The 14709-nt window shown below is 36.5% G+C and overlaps 1 protein-coding gene across 4 annotated transcripts in view; it reads left to right on the forward strand.

Annotated features, from left to right (window-relative positions):
• Window positions 1-14709, forward strand: part of Sras (Ras converting CAAX endopeptidase Sras) — a 98306-nt gene that overhangs the window by 4033 nt on the left and 79564 nt on the right. For 3 of the 4 annotated variants that reach the window (XR_001344217.3, XM_067048952.1, XM_014431818.3), the window contains exons 2-3: window positions 34-139; window positions 4562-4700. Coding sequence is in view for 3 of the 4 variants with exons in the window: in XM_067048952.1 (XP_066905053.1) it covers window positions 34-139; window positions 4562-4700 (245 nt within the window). In the remaining variant the exon portion in view is untranslated. The remainder of the gene's footprint in view (window positions 1-33; window positions 140-4561; window positions 4701-14709) is intronic. The other variant, XM_014431819.2, reaches the window with a different exon arrangement.

Consider the following 14709-nt stretch of genomic DNA (forward strand, 5'->3'; position numbering starts at 1 on the left):
ATATATATTATATTTAGTGATTGTTTTTTCTAGAAACCATCCATCGATTATAAAGAAACGTTCTCTCAGTGTTTTTGTGACTGCTCTCATTTCACCTATTATTATATATCTTTTTGGGAGTCCTGAAATGGTCAATAAAGTAAGTTTTTAAATAATTGTGTACTATTCTTTTATTTTGATATTAATTTAGAAAATTTTCATTTAACTTATACTGCCAGCTCAACTTATGTTGAGATGAGAATAGGCATAGGACCTTCCTCTGCTCTAATCTTCCATTCCTCTTTCTATAACCCAAAATGTTCTATAATTCCTCTACTTCGACTAACTCAGCCTATCAGGTCAGGTAACATGGATAGAAAAAGGGGGTGTAGCCTAATTAATTCTCAGAAAGCTAGAAACAGTTTAATCTCTTTATTTGCATGTATAAAGAGTTTATTTAAGTATGCACCAATTTTTGAAAACCTCAAAGTTTTCAGTTTTCTCTAATTACTCCAAAATATTGCATTTATTGGAGAGTAATATTCATTTATAAATTAAAGTACATAAAATTATACGAATATATGGGAGTTCAAAGAATTGCCATTTTTTTAAAAAGAAAATTGCGTTTTGGATTTTTAAACCTTATTTTCACAATGTATTATGTGTAATAAATAATATATTTGGACATTGTAGTGCTAATAGTTAAATGGTTTGAGACTATGTCTATAGTTATGAAGGTTTCCTAGCAGGTAAAGAGCTTTAATGATGTTTCATTCTGCTCTACCAATCAATATCTAACATATCTAGTAGACACAGGATTTTGTTGAATATCTAGAGATAACAATGACTGCCGGATATTTATTGAATAGTTCCTTTGCCAGAATTCCTTTCCAGTTAAGGATTACATAATGATATTGTTTACCGGAATTGTGGAGGATGAAATATTATTTACTGTTTTCAGACCAAATAGAAAATTCAACACAACAATTTTAGTTAAGTGAAGTTATTATTATTATTTTTTTTACTAAGTATTTTACTCCCTTAATGTTGTTTCCAAAATTGTAACATAAAAAACTACTGAGGATTATGACACAACTATTGCCAGAAGAGCTACAGTTAATGTTACACTGTGCAACATTTTAAGAAGTGCCAAAATGCTAGAGGTTGCAGGAAGCAAGGGATGAAATATTCTACAATATGTTATAATTGTAAAGGAGCATCCTGCAGCAATACACCGGATGAAATTAATGAGAAACCAAACTTAAACGATGGCAAAGATGTACTACCTAAGAATGATAATAAATCAGAAGACTTTCTCAATAAGTACCTTCAATCGGCCAATTGCTGCAGTTAGTTTCTACTTCCCAATGCATTAAATTCAATTAACGTCAAAGTTTTATTATAATTAATTTTTTCTTTTTCAATTTTTCTGGTTAATTATTTAAAAATCGAAGATTTTGGTACTTGAAGTCAGTTTCTTACATTTCAGTTAGATGTATTAATAACAATTTTCATTTTCAACTCCTTCAAATTCCTTGACTCACCAAAAGCTTATTAACCTCAAGTTTGAACTTCTAATATTTGATACTGATTAGAGAGGATGGAAATGGACAGAAATAAGTCAAATGCTAGAAAAAAATTTGAACTGTACTGACAGATTAGGAATTTTTTAATATAGGATAATTGAAGTAAAAAATTATAAATATTTAGAAAGGATAGGGAATAACTAGAAGACTTAGTTAAATTTTTCAACTGTCATCTGTTCATAGTTCATCAGAAATTGTTGTTCGGAGAGGTATAACATGTAGAAAACTTGTCAGTATTTTTGACAAGGGTTCTAGTTCTTTGTAAGCTTGCAAGTCATGGTGCTCATTGCAGGAAATTCTATCAGCGATCAGAACCTATTTACTAGAACTTTTAAGAGATAGCTTAGCCCACTAGGATACATTCGTTTTAGCTTGAGAATATTTAAATTGTCTTTTCCATCAGGGAAAAATAGTTTTAAAGATCCCATACCTATAAAGCAATACATCTCGCCCAATGTCTAATTAAGATTTTGGGAAACAGGAATTGTGCAGTATATTAGTAAGTTTTTATTTTATTTCAAGAGATGGCAGCACTTTCGGGACAAATTTATTTTTCTTCTTATTTATTGAGGGAATAAAAAATTTCCTATCTGTTAACAGATTTATCATCTAGAACCTGATTGAATTCACGCTAATTGGTTCATTAATTTGTTTGTAATTATTTTGGCATTTAAAAAATATATCTTTGTTATTCATAAATAAAAAAAAGTGAGCTTATAGAGACTTGACCACAAGAAAATTAAACAATATACAAGCCTGTACAAACTGATTCATTTTCAGTAGCATAGAATGGTCGTAACGAGAAAAATATGATATAACAATGAAAGAATTGATATTTATGGTTGCTAGGTAGGCCAGGGAAAGTGGAAGCTAATCCCTACTACTTTTGATGTTGATCCTCTGAAACCTCCAGCGTTAATTTGCTTGATCTATATATTTCCACACATTTTTGGTATTTTTTATTTGTTTGCTAATACCTAAGTGGAATATCGGTGAAACTCTTAAATAAAAATACAACATTTTTAAAAATTAAAATTAACAGGCATATTTTTTTCTTTAGGTAAAGTTTGATTTTCCTGTCAAAATCTTTCATTGCTAAACTTAGCATAATTTACCATTATAATTGGCACGTAGTTTTAGATTATTTTTCTGATAGTTAGAGAAAAAAACAAAACGAAAATTGGAAATAAGTATTATGTAGAAAAATTCTTCATTCTGAACAATGATCTTATAAATTAAAGTAATTATAAGCATATTTAATTTTTTTTGTTGACAAAATTACCAAACAATAAGATGTATTTTTTGTTTTATATCGTCAAACTTAGGTTTACGGATATTCCTTACAATGCAGACGAAGCAAGCAGAAATGGTGAACAGTAAATCCTAGCTACCTGGGAAAATATACTGAACTAATCAAAATGCAAGATAATACAAAAATAATATATGTTTAATTGTTATCTCTTTTTTCGTTATTCCGATTTAGCTAAAATTTTCACATGCTGCTTCTTCGTTGCTTTGACTGAAAATATCAAATATGTCCACTCACACAACTTTGCTGCATTCAATTAAAACTCCATTGAAGTTATTTGTTTTCTCCAGATTTTTAAAACAACAATAAATAAATAAATAGCTATCAAAATATATAAACACCTACTAAAAATTAACAAAAAAGATGTATTATTATTTTTACATAAGGATTGTCTTCTAATTTTATACTTTTTTGAAGTGATTTTGAAAACTCAAAGAGTTTATCAACAATCTGTTTGTTATTCTACAAAATAAGAATCGCAGTGGAAAAATATTTGTTTTATTCCAAGTTGACTGTGGTACTTTTAATCCAAGTGGATTCCAAAGTACTTATTATAAACTTCAACAGTTTTAGCTAACCTAGCTACCTGCTTTAGCAAAGCCTCAGATCAGACATAAGGAAGCCAGATGGTGGAAAATGAACTAGTGTTTGAAAATTTGGCTTTTTTACGAGAGGTACAAACCATGCAACATATATGAAAATCAAATTGACTCTATGTTCTGCCTACCAACCCCCTTATTTTAACTATCTCTACTTGGCTCTCATCCTGAACTGTTTCTTGAAGGTTTCTATGACTTTAGAAACAAGACTGTTTCTAATGGAAAGGGCAACTCATGAGAAATTTAATAGAATACATACTGACCTCTGTTGACTAAATAGATATTAATTTACGAGAGCAATTACTTAAATGAATATTTTTTTTTTTTTATACGTAATCACCACTTTGATCGATTTTCGAAGATGCTGTAACAGCCTTTATTTGCTGATGACATACTTGTTTCCCACCATTTCCTTGGAAAAGAGTTAAAGTTCATTTTACACTTTTTTGTTGGTGCTAAATCACCTTTCAACTTGTAATTACTAGGTGCCAATTCTGGACTGTATGGAGGGTGCCTAGAAGTTGAAACAGGCATATGCAAAAATTCGAACCAACATAGCCTGTTGGTTAAGTCACGTTACATGTGTTTTGGTATCAAAAAGGTGTTTTGTTGGTTGTCTTCATGCCTGCTGGGACCTCAGGAAATCTTAAAGATTATTCTCCCTCTAAGTGACTTGGCACCCAGTTAGAACATTTGGCCAAAAGAAGATTCTTTTCTGATGTGGAGGTTTTACTTAAAAAACTGAATTTTACCTAAAATTGAGGTTCAGTACTTTCTCAAGAACATATAGCGGGCAACTGGTATGTCATCAGCATGTAAAAGCTGTTACAGCTTCGTCTAAAATCAATCAAATTGGTGATTATGTACAAAAAAAAAAGACCTATGACCAGAAACACTAAATCATTTAATTAGGCTCCATTAAGTCCAAATTATACTTGAAGCATTATTTTAATATTAAAGCAATATTATAATTATATTATATTAAAGCAATGTATGCTTTAAGGTTTATGTTACTCCCAATTTATCATAAAAAATATTGAAATCTTTCTCAAACTCTTGTCTCAGTTAAATTTTATTTTATATTTTAGCACAACATGTTGGATTTACTTGGCTTCAGAATTGAAGGATTGTTCATGGCCTGCACAGTTCCTCTCATTTTGACTATGATTCTTTTTCTTGGGCCATTGACCATGCAAAGTCATAGTGATAATTGGCAGCTCTATTCAGGTAAATAACAGATTTTTGTATCTATTTTTTTAGGGTTAGGAGAAGGATAAATGAAAAATCCCTATATTTCAAAATATATTTACATGAATGAACTGATCTACTACCATGATCATCTTGAAAAAAAATTAGAAAATGACTTATTCTCTCTTCCCTCGATTTACCAAGGTGAACCATTCATATATAAAAATTATGCTAAGAGGCATTTTTATTACTTTAATCTTTTTTATGTAGATCAGTTAATATCTGTTTTGTCTCTTTATTGTAAGTAAAAGTAATAAATTACATATTTAAAGAAAAACATATCAACTGTCCAAATATTAATATTATTTACATAAGAACAATTTTCTTAAATATTACTAACACAATGAAGCTTGTCTGCGTGCAACCTAGCAAACAATGATTAATGAACTAATTAATGTGCTGTTCTAGTTAACTGCTACAGTTTACTTATCTCCTTATTATTACTTATGCTCTCAATGCTGGTGGGATTAAAACTATTGGCTAGCTAACTATGTTATATATAAGATATATAATATACAGAGTGTTTCAGGGTTAAGTGACCAAACTGAAAATATGAACTAAGGACCTCAAAACAAGAAAAAATTTCTCTGAAGGTATGTCCGCAAACACTTTGTTTAGGAGATATTCACACCTAAAGATTTTCATTGTTATGAATTATTTATGTTATATGAAATAAATAAAACCTATTTATTTGTTCTAACTACTTTATTGATTAACAAACGCTTTGTTTAGGAGATGGATTAGATAGAATACTAATATGGAATTTTATTGCTAACTGTATAAAAACTATTGGCAACATAAGGATTAATACTATTTGGAATTAACATGGGGAACTATCATTAACATTTATCAGTTTGTAAGAGGCTTTCACAGAGTACTCGTCATTATGCCTTCAATTTATACTAATGGTGAATATGCTGATATGGTGTTTGTGTACGGTTTTTGCAATGGTAATGCTAATGCTGCCCGTCGTGAATATGACAGGCATTTTCTGAATAGATTACCAAACATGTCTATCTTAGCTTCAAGCTTCAACGTCTTAGAGAAGCTGGTACATTTGCTATAATACCACATACTGATTTTATTTTTGCCTTGCCCCTTTACAAAATGAAGAAAGAAGTGCGACCATATTAAAATATTTTGATGATAATCTATCTGGCAGTGTACAAAGAGCTGGAGTAGAATTAAATATTACGTCAACTTGAGTACAGAGAACTCTCATTGCAGATGGACTTCACTCATATATCATTATCATCTAGTACAAAATTTATTACTGCAAGATTTTTGGCGAAGATACCATTTTTCAGATTGGTACTTAAATTAAGTTGAGCATAATCCAGTATTTTCAGGAAACATTCTCTGCACAGATGAAGCTACCTTAACAAGAAAAGGTATCTTCAATTAGAAAAATAATCACCTCTGGTCGCAGGAAAACCCCATGAAATTCGTGAGCATCATTTTCAGCACCAGTTTCAGTCCAATGTGTGTTTGGGGATAATAGACAATATTTTAATAGGTCCGCATTTCTTACCTCCTCGACTCAATGGGGGAACGTTTCTGGAATTTCTCAATAATGATTACTATGATTCAGTAGAGCATATTCCACTACAACTGGAGATCCAGGATCCAATCACCTCCAGAAAACTATTCCTTATATTCCAACCTTATTCCTAAACAACAATCCAATACAATGCCATCCATATGTTAAAAACCTTGGTGTCACTATAGACCAAACTCTCTCCTGTAAAAGCCACGTCTCTGATATTTCCCAGCGTACCTTCTTCACCCTAAAACGTTTAAATTATCTTCGTCACCTACTTGCTTTTGAAACCCGTAGGCTCCTGGTTACTTCCTTAATATTCCCCCACTTTGATTATTGCTGTGTGTTTTACGGGGGTATCTCTGGGGATCTCGAAGCAAAATTATAACGGTTAATTAATTGCTTTGTACGATTCATCTTTGGAGTCCCCAGGGGCGCCTTAGTCACCTGATTTTATGAAGCATTGAAGTGGCTTTACCCCTCCTTCTGTCGTAAATATTTTCTTGCTTCCTTCCTCTACCAAGTTATCCAATCCCGTTGTCCATCGTACATCTCTGACATCCTTCAATTTAAATCCTCAGTGCAGTCTCGCAATACCCGCTCACGGCCTTCAGACTTTTATATAATGCCTATCGAACCGCAGCCTTTGGTAGATCTTTCCTCATTCGTTCCTCATCCCTATGGAATTCTATTCCCTCCTTCATTCGTAGTTCTAATACCCTTCCAACCTTCAAATTCCGTATCTTCGACCACCTTCTGTCCACCCAATTCCAGAAGAATAACAATTGAATGTTTCAAACAAAGTTTATATATTTTCTGTACTTAATGTTTCACAATTTAGTTTATTCTTGTAAATATGTATATTAGCAGAAATTGTACCTTTCCATTTATTATTTTTAGTTTAATTACATTTGATTTTTATCATTTTTGTTTTCTATAATTTATTATCAGAAGTGTTTGTCATCTTATGTTTTATGATATGACATATGGTTTTACTTTCTTTGTTCTATTCTTATTTTATATATTCTGTTAATTATTGTTGTTAATTTTAATCTTTTCAAATTCATTATTTTATTATGTTTTATAATTTCATTCTTATTTTGTATTTCACTCTAAGGCTGTAAAGCCTAATTCTGACGCCTGTATGTCATCCTTAAGGGATCAATCCAAGAATAAATAAAGATTATTATTATAGTCGGTTGTTCTTGCTATTGCGGGTTGAGTATCTGAGATGGGAGACCTAGAAGTCCAACCACCTTCATATTTTTGTTGATTTATTTATTTATTTATTTTTTTCAAATATTTAAAAATTTTCGCACTATACGTGCAGTGTCTAAGAGAACTGACTGTTGAGCCTCTCAGCACATCCATAGGCACCCCCAAACCATTCATGCCTGCCACTGTTGATTTTGGTATGAGATCATCCGTTGATATTATGAATGGAGTAGTGGTAACACCTTCTAATTTATATATTTCTTTCAATTCTATCGCCAATTCCTGGTATTTCCTCAGCTTTTCTCCCTCAGTAGAGCTTATATTATAATCGTTGGGGATCCGAACATCAATAAGTTCCACTTTCTTTCTATAAGAAGGATGTCTGGCTTATTATGGCGTACTATATGGTCTGTAATAATTGATTCATCCCAATATAGCCTGAGAGAACCTTTTTGGAGGAGTTTATTTGGATGGTACTTGTAATAAGGGCTTTTATCTTCAATTAGGTTGTACTTCACAGCCAGAGCCTGATGCAAAATTTTGGCCACATTGTTGTGTCTTTTCAAATATTCAGTACCAGCCAGCACTCCACATCTTCCAGTGGTATGTTGGATTGATTCAAGCGTTACTGAGCATAATCGACACTTATCTGGTGTTGTTGCGTCTTTTAACACATGCTTCCTATATGATCTCGTGGCAATTACTTGATCTTGAATAGCAACCACAAATCCCTCTGTTTCAGAGAATAGTCTTCCAGCTTTTAATCATTCAACTGATCTCTCTTTGTCTATAGAGGCTTCGTTCAGTTGGCTATAGAATTTTCCATTCTGCCATCAGGTTTGAAAGGAGTCTGCTTACATTAGTTTGAATCTTGTATATATCTAAAACTTTTAGTAGCCAGCTGTGTGGAACAGAGTCAAAGGCCTTTTTATAATCAATCTAAGCCATAGAAAGACTTCGCTGTTTTTTCGAGACTTGTGCAGCAATGAACGAATCTATAACTAAGAGCTCCTTACAACCCCTAGCCCGCTTTTTGCACCCTAGCTGTTCTATGGGAATCATATTCTCATTTTCAAGGTGTTCATATATCTTGGTCGCCAGGATAGAAGTGAGAGTTTTATATAAACCATTTAAACACGTTATTGGCCGGAAGTCTTCCGGACGTAGGTTTAATTCATTCTTCTTTGGAAGCATATAAGTGATGCCATCAGAGAAACCTTCGGGGGGCATTTGTGTGTCATCAAGTATTTCCTGGTATCCTTTGGCTAGCAACTCATGCAAGCAATTAAATCTTTTAATCCAATAATTTTGGATCCCATCAGGTCCAGGCGCCCATCAATTTTTCATGTTCCTGACAGCTTCCGAAACATCTTCCACTGATACTGTCACTTCATTCATATCAGAGACATTCTGGAAACTTTGCATTTCTTTTTCTATCCAGAAGCGCTCGAGGTGATTCCCCCGGCTTTTCCCACACACTTTTCCAGTAAGCTTCAATATCATCAGGGTATTTGCTCGATATTTTTTCTTTTTGCAGAAGTTTTCTATAGAACTGGCGTTCATTCTGCTCGAACTGCTGATTTTGTTTTCTACGCAAGGCTGCCTCGCTATATCTCCATAAATGGTTTGCATAAACAGCTAGCTTTGTTTCTGGTTGTCTAGATAAAGAGTCAGCCTATCAATTAATTCACTTTCCAATAAGCTGCCCAAGTTTTGTATTACGATTTCATCCATTTTCCTCTTTGTCTTTGATCTTGCAGCTTGAGGGTCCCGGATGTAGTTTGAGATGACTCCAATTTTTTCCCTTAAGTTATTAATTCTCCTTTGAAGTCTTCTCTTCCATGGAGGCATTTCCCTGCCTTCTGTTAGGAGTTTATTTTTACTTTTATCTTTCATTTTTATACTTAGCTCGAGTGCAACTGTCCTGGCAGCAATATATAGCCAATGAGGGATATCTTCAAGACCACTAATTAGAGCTATATTTTCCTAAAGCACGCCGTTCATTATGTTGGTTATTTTTAGTGTGGCCTTGTTGTTGTGCTCTCGACTTATTACTATTATTATTATTATTATTATTATTATTACTACAACAGGGAAGGGACACGTGGCTTCAATTAAATGGTTGTCCTGCACATTACGGTCCAGCAGCAAGAGCTGTAGAGGTCCACAGCAATGGCTAAATGTTAATTATCCCAATCAATAGATTGGCCTGCACGCTCTCCAGACCTGACACCACTGGATTTTTTTGTTTCGAGTGACATTAAACAAAAAAGTCTATGCAAGGCCGGTCAATGATCTTAATTCCTTATGAAGAAGGATAATTGAATCTTGTGAAACAATAGCACTTATCCAGTGCTGTTCAGCCTCTGCTGCTGTTGATGAAAGATGCCGAGCCTGTCTTAATGCTCAAGGAAATCATTTTGAACATAATATGAATTTAATGTTTACCTTTAATTAATAAAGTAGTTGGAACAAACTAATAATTTTTATTTATTTCATATAACCTAAATAATTCATAACAAAGAAAATCTTCAGGTGTGAATATCTCCTGAACAAAGCATTTGCAGACATACCTTCAGAGAAATTTTTATTCTATTTTTGAGGTCCATAATTCATATTTTCAGGTTGGCCACTTAACCCTGAAACACCCTGTTTAAAAAGACCTTTGATACTTTCCAATTAATTTTAAATCTGAATGTTTGTTACCATTGTAGAAAGTGTTAGTGGCGCTAAAAATAAACTAATAAGCAAGATCACATTTAGTTTTTTTCTAATGGTTCTAAAGTTCTTTCAACATGTTCTCTCCTTTAGTTTTCCTGTATTACTTGAATTGTAAATTGACTTATTCTGTTATTTCCTTGATGGAAAGTAATGGACTAAGTTATGAATAACTGTCTAGAGTGATTGGAATGTTAGAATTAGGACAGAGTATAAGAATTGTAGATTAGAAGTTCAGGCTGCGTTGATGCCCACTATCCAAGGGTGAATCCTCCTTTGAAGTTCGCATAGCTCCTGATGAAGAGTCATAGTCTCCTCAAGTGAGTCCGCTCCGGGGACAATATCGTTGACGTACATTGACGTCTAAATCCAGTTGGTCGCTAATGGGTAAGCTTCCCCTTCATCCTTAATTAATTCCTGAATGGTGAGCATGGCGAGGAAGGGGCTGGACTTAACACCGTAGGTCAATGTGTTAAGCTCAAACTTCCAGCATGTCAGAAGGATGTTTTCTCCAAAACACATACTGAAGACTGCATTGAGTAGGGTGGATTAAAATTTTTCTGTGCATTTTCACTATGTCTGCACACAAAGGAATATAATATAACCTGAATGTTGTCAGAATATTCGGCAGATCTCTTTAAAGTTTTGGGCCAGCCAGCAAAGTGTCGTTGAGGCTGCTAATCTGCTAACCATTCCTGTCGAAGGGGAAGAAAATCCACATTGTTGACACGGTAACTTGGCAGATCAGATGAAATTTGGTCCAGTACCAAACACTGAGTGCCAAGCCCTTCAGCCGACGGGTATGGGAAGATGCTGCATGGGATCGATCCCAGAGGGCAATTTAATGAACCGCCTCCAAGCCAGGTAACGGATCCAGAGCAAGGACTGATTGGCTTACCCAGCAAAGATGCTAATTTTTTAGTGACAAATGTCCTTTGGCTCCCACAGTCTAACACCACACGGCAAGGCAACAGGCGTCCATGAGTAGTCCTAGCACAAGTGCACTGATCACTTCCGCGGCAGGGATCCTCCTCCGCATGGTGAACCAGCCTGCGATGCCTCTGGTTATAGAATCGACAGTTATACTTAGAAGGGCAATCCCTCACCCAATGGTTGTCTTTCAGACAATTGATACAACCCTTCCAGGCGTGTGCGAATCCTTGACGTTGTTATGACGGCATGGATTTAAATTTCTGGCCGTGCAGCACATGTCTCTCTTTACAAAGAGGGCGGATTTGAAAAGAGTTCAATGAAAACCTCATACTACGAGAAGGCATGTTGATATGAGAGCGCTGAGTCTGGGGTGAAAAGCTTGAGACCAGACCCTGAGAATAGTGCTTCATCGAAGCATCCAACGTAAGAAGAGCCACTGCATTGTACCTTTTCGAGTTCCTATTCGGATACTTATTCCGAGACACATAGTGCAAGGGGAAGGCCAAGTTTCATTGTTCTTCGAAAACTTTAATGCAGTCAAGTGTTACCTGATGTATCCAATTACATCATCGCATAAGGGAAACCCTCTTTCTCCAGAGTGAGTCATCTTGAATTACCGAAGTGTCGCATTGTCAAGCGAGTGTAGAGCTGATGTTGCTGGTAGGAACTCTGAGGGGTTTTCTAGATGCAATGCCTTGAAAGCCTCAATGCTATCCGTGCTCGCATATTCGGGGTCTTCCGGTGTCCGTGGCAAGGGGGGCATCAAAAAATGAGACCCCTGACCCCGACTTTATACAAATTCAAAAAAAGAACCGGAAAATTTGGATTATGTAAATCTAACCGCCCACATAAATTTGGCTCTGCCAGATTTATTAATTGAAAAATGCAACGAGCAAGAGAAACAAAGAGACCAGGAAGGCGCAGTCTGCCATAAAATAACCCGGTTCCAGATAAGGAAGCCCTTAGGCAATGATAACGTTAATAATAGAAATACTGATATTTCATGACGACGAGGTCACCAACAGACGTTCCTGGATGATCCTTAGTCCATTTGGTTCGTTGCTGGAGCTGATGTAGATAATCCCGCTGCCAATGAGACCACATGTGGGATACGCTTTGTTGCACCAGACGCCACCTAGAGGTTGTTATCTCTAAGTTGAGATAAGGAGATTCCTCAATGCTGAGAGAAATGCACTCCAGTGGAGCACCAATCAAGAAGTGTCTCAGTGACAAGCAATCAAAATCTTTGGAGTCGTCCCGCATCAGACAGAGAGGACGGGAATTGAGCGTGCCCTTAATTCGCACCATCACAGTGTTGAGCTCTTCGAAGATCAGTAAGTAGGGTCTTCACCAACTTAACCCCGGCCTCCCACAATCCACCTAAGTTAGGAGCATGGGGTGGGATAAACCGCCATTCCACATTTTTTGGAGAGAAATGCTCCACCCACCGGTCAGCATTGGCTCTCAAGAAAGAGTAGAACTCTTAGAGTTTAGAATCTCCAACGAAGTTGGTGACGTCGGAATGTATGCATTGAGGTAAACACATTCGGCCCACGAAATGGTCCAAAGCGGCTGGGAAAGCATCAGTGGTCAGGGATGAAACTAATTCTAAGTGGGTGGCTTTGGTGGCCAGGCACACGAATATATAGCAGTAGGCCTTGTCGATAGCAATCTTTCGGCGCGGGGTTGCCTTTATCATTATAGGACTCACTTGATCCACACCAACCTGCAGAAAAGGACGCTCGAATCTAGAACCCTGGTGGTCACCCATGAGAAGGGTTTTCGGCTGGGCTCTTTGTATTCTGCACTACGTGCATCGGTATGCCCTGCTCTTTATAACTTAGAACTATTATCTCTTGAGGTTATCCAGCTCATCTCGAATGTGCTTCTTGACTGCCTGTGGGTTATCTTCTTTCCTTCATGTACGTAACTCTATCCTTCCTCAAGGGAATTTCGTGTAATGTCTTACCCATTAATCCAAGGACCTCTCCTCCCTTGAAGAAAATATCATCATACTCAAGTAAGATTGTTTCCCGCGAGTCCTCCACCTGTTTAATTGCCCATACTTGTACTCCTTCACACCCTACAATCTGTTGGCAGCTGAATCTTTTCCCTCCGATACAAATTTTCCAATTATCTACAATATTCCTTATTCTTGCACCTACCTTACCCAACAATACCTACACCTACCTACCAACACCCTATAATCACTTGGTATTCTTGGGGCATCTTCTCTACCACATGGACTATCAAACTATCCCCTTTTACTCCCCACTTGCGCAACCCAATCTCTGCTTCCACACTACAGGGCCCATCCAGGGTAAGTAAGTAGCATTGAGATGCCTGGACCTGGAGCAACCTTCATCTTCCATTCACCTTCTCTAGCACTTCCTGATGTGTGATGATGTTAGATCTTCCAGTGTCCATGAAGCATCTGACTCCTTTTATTCGAATGATAGGCAGACCGCCACTCCCTTTCCTCACATAGCTGCTCACCAATGTGCAGTCACCTCTCTGCCAGTACGCATCTCAAATCTTTTCTCTGGTCCTTCCTTCATCCCCGATTCACCTCCACACATTCCTCCTTCTCTTCTGTCTCGTCCCGGGTCCCTTCCTTCTACCTCTATCTCTGAGGTCTCTGATGATTCTGTGGACTCACTGGGGGGTTCGTTACTTCTCTGGGGTCTTCTTCTTCGCCTCAGAATCTGGGTATTTACTTCCATTGGTTTCACCTGGCCTGATCCCTGTCTATGATACACTTATGGACATTGAGCCATCAGTTGCCCAACTTTGCCACATCCATGACACTTGCGATCCTCTCGCCGATAGGAATTGTATCCGACCCTGTACCTGGATTGTCTCTATCATCTCGCTTAGCTTATCAGTATTTCTGTAGTAGCGTGCCAGGAGTTCCGCGGCATACTGCCCACTAGACTGTTTTGGTTTCTTTGTCTTTAATCATTATGAATATTTCTTCCTCTGAGGCCCACCACCCTCCTCTGATCGCCTTCTTTAATCTCTCCTTGATAACTCTCCAAGGGGTCTCTTCATCTGCCTGCATCTGATGAGGATGCTCCTCTTCACTCTGCAGATGACCGCTGCTTTTAACTCCTCCGCATCTTTACTATCGAGTAGATTTTTGATAGACGTTGCTTCAGTTCGGCTTATTAGCAGGTCACCCCCTTTTTTGAAGTGGCTCAGTTTTCTTGTTTCCTCTGTAAACCGTTCCAAGTCAGGAACGGCCTTCCTCAAGTCTTAGGTGGAGGCCGTGCGTGCTTTTATTCACTCCAGTGTTGTGACGTGGGTCTCCACTAGAGAGACTTCCGGTATTGGAGCAAGTTCTGGGGGAGGTTCTCGACCCCATTTTGATTTAAAGCTTCCAGGTTCAACACTGCTTGTCTTACTATCCCGTTAGCAGCCATTATTAAAAAAAGATGATTGTAGAAAAAAAAAAGGAAGACAAGAAAACAACAATATAAAATTTTTCTTGAAAACAAAAATTACTCCAATATCTAAAGTTCCTGGGTTTCGGCACCAGCTAGGTGACGGTGAGAATAGACTTAATAAAAAAAAAAAAAAAAA

This window comes from Halyomorpha halys, unplaced genomic scaffold (genome assembly GCF_000696795.3).
Source record: "Halyomorpha halys isolate HHAL.00 unplaced genomic scaffold, Hhal_1.1 Scaffold1008.1, whole genome shotgun sequence".
NCBI lineage: Eukaryota > Metazoa > Arthropoda > Insecta > Hemiptera > Pentatomidae > Halyomorpha > Halyomorpha halys.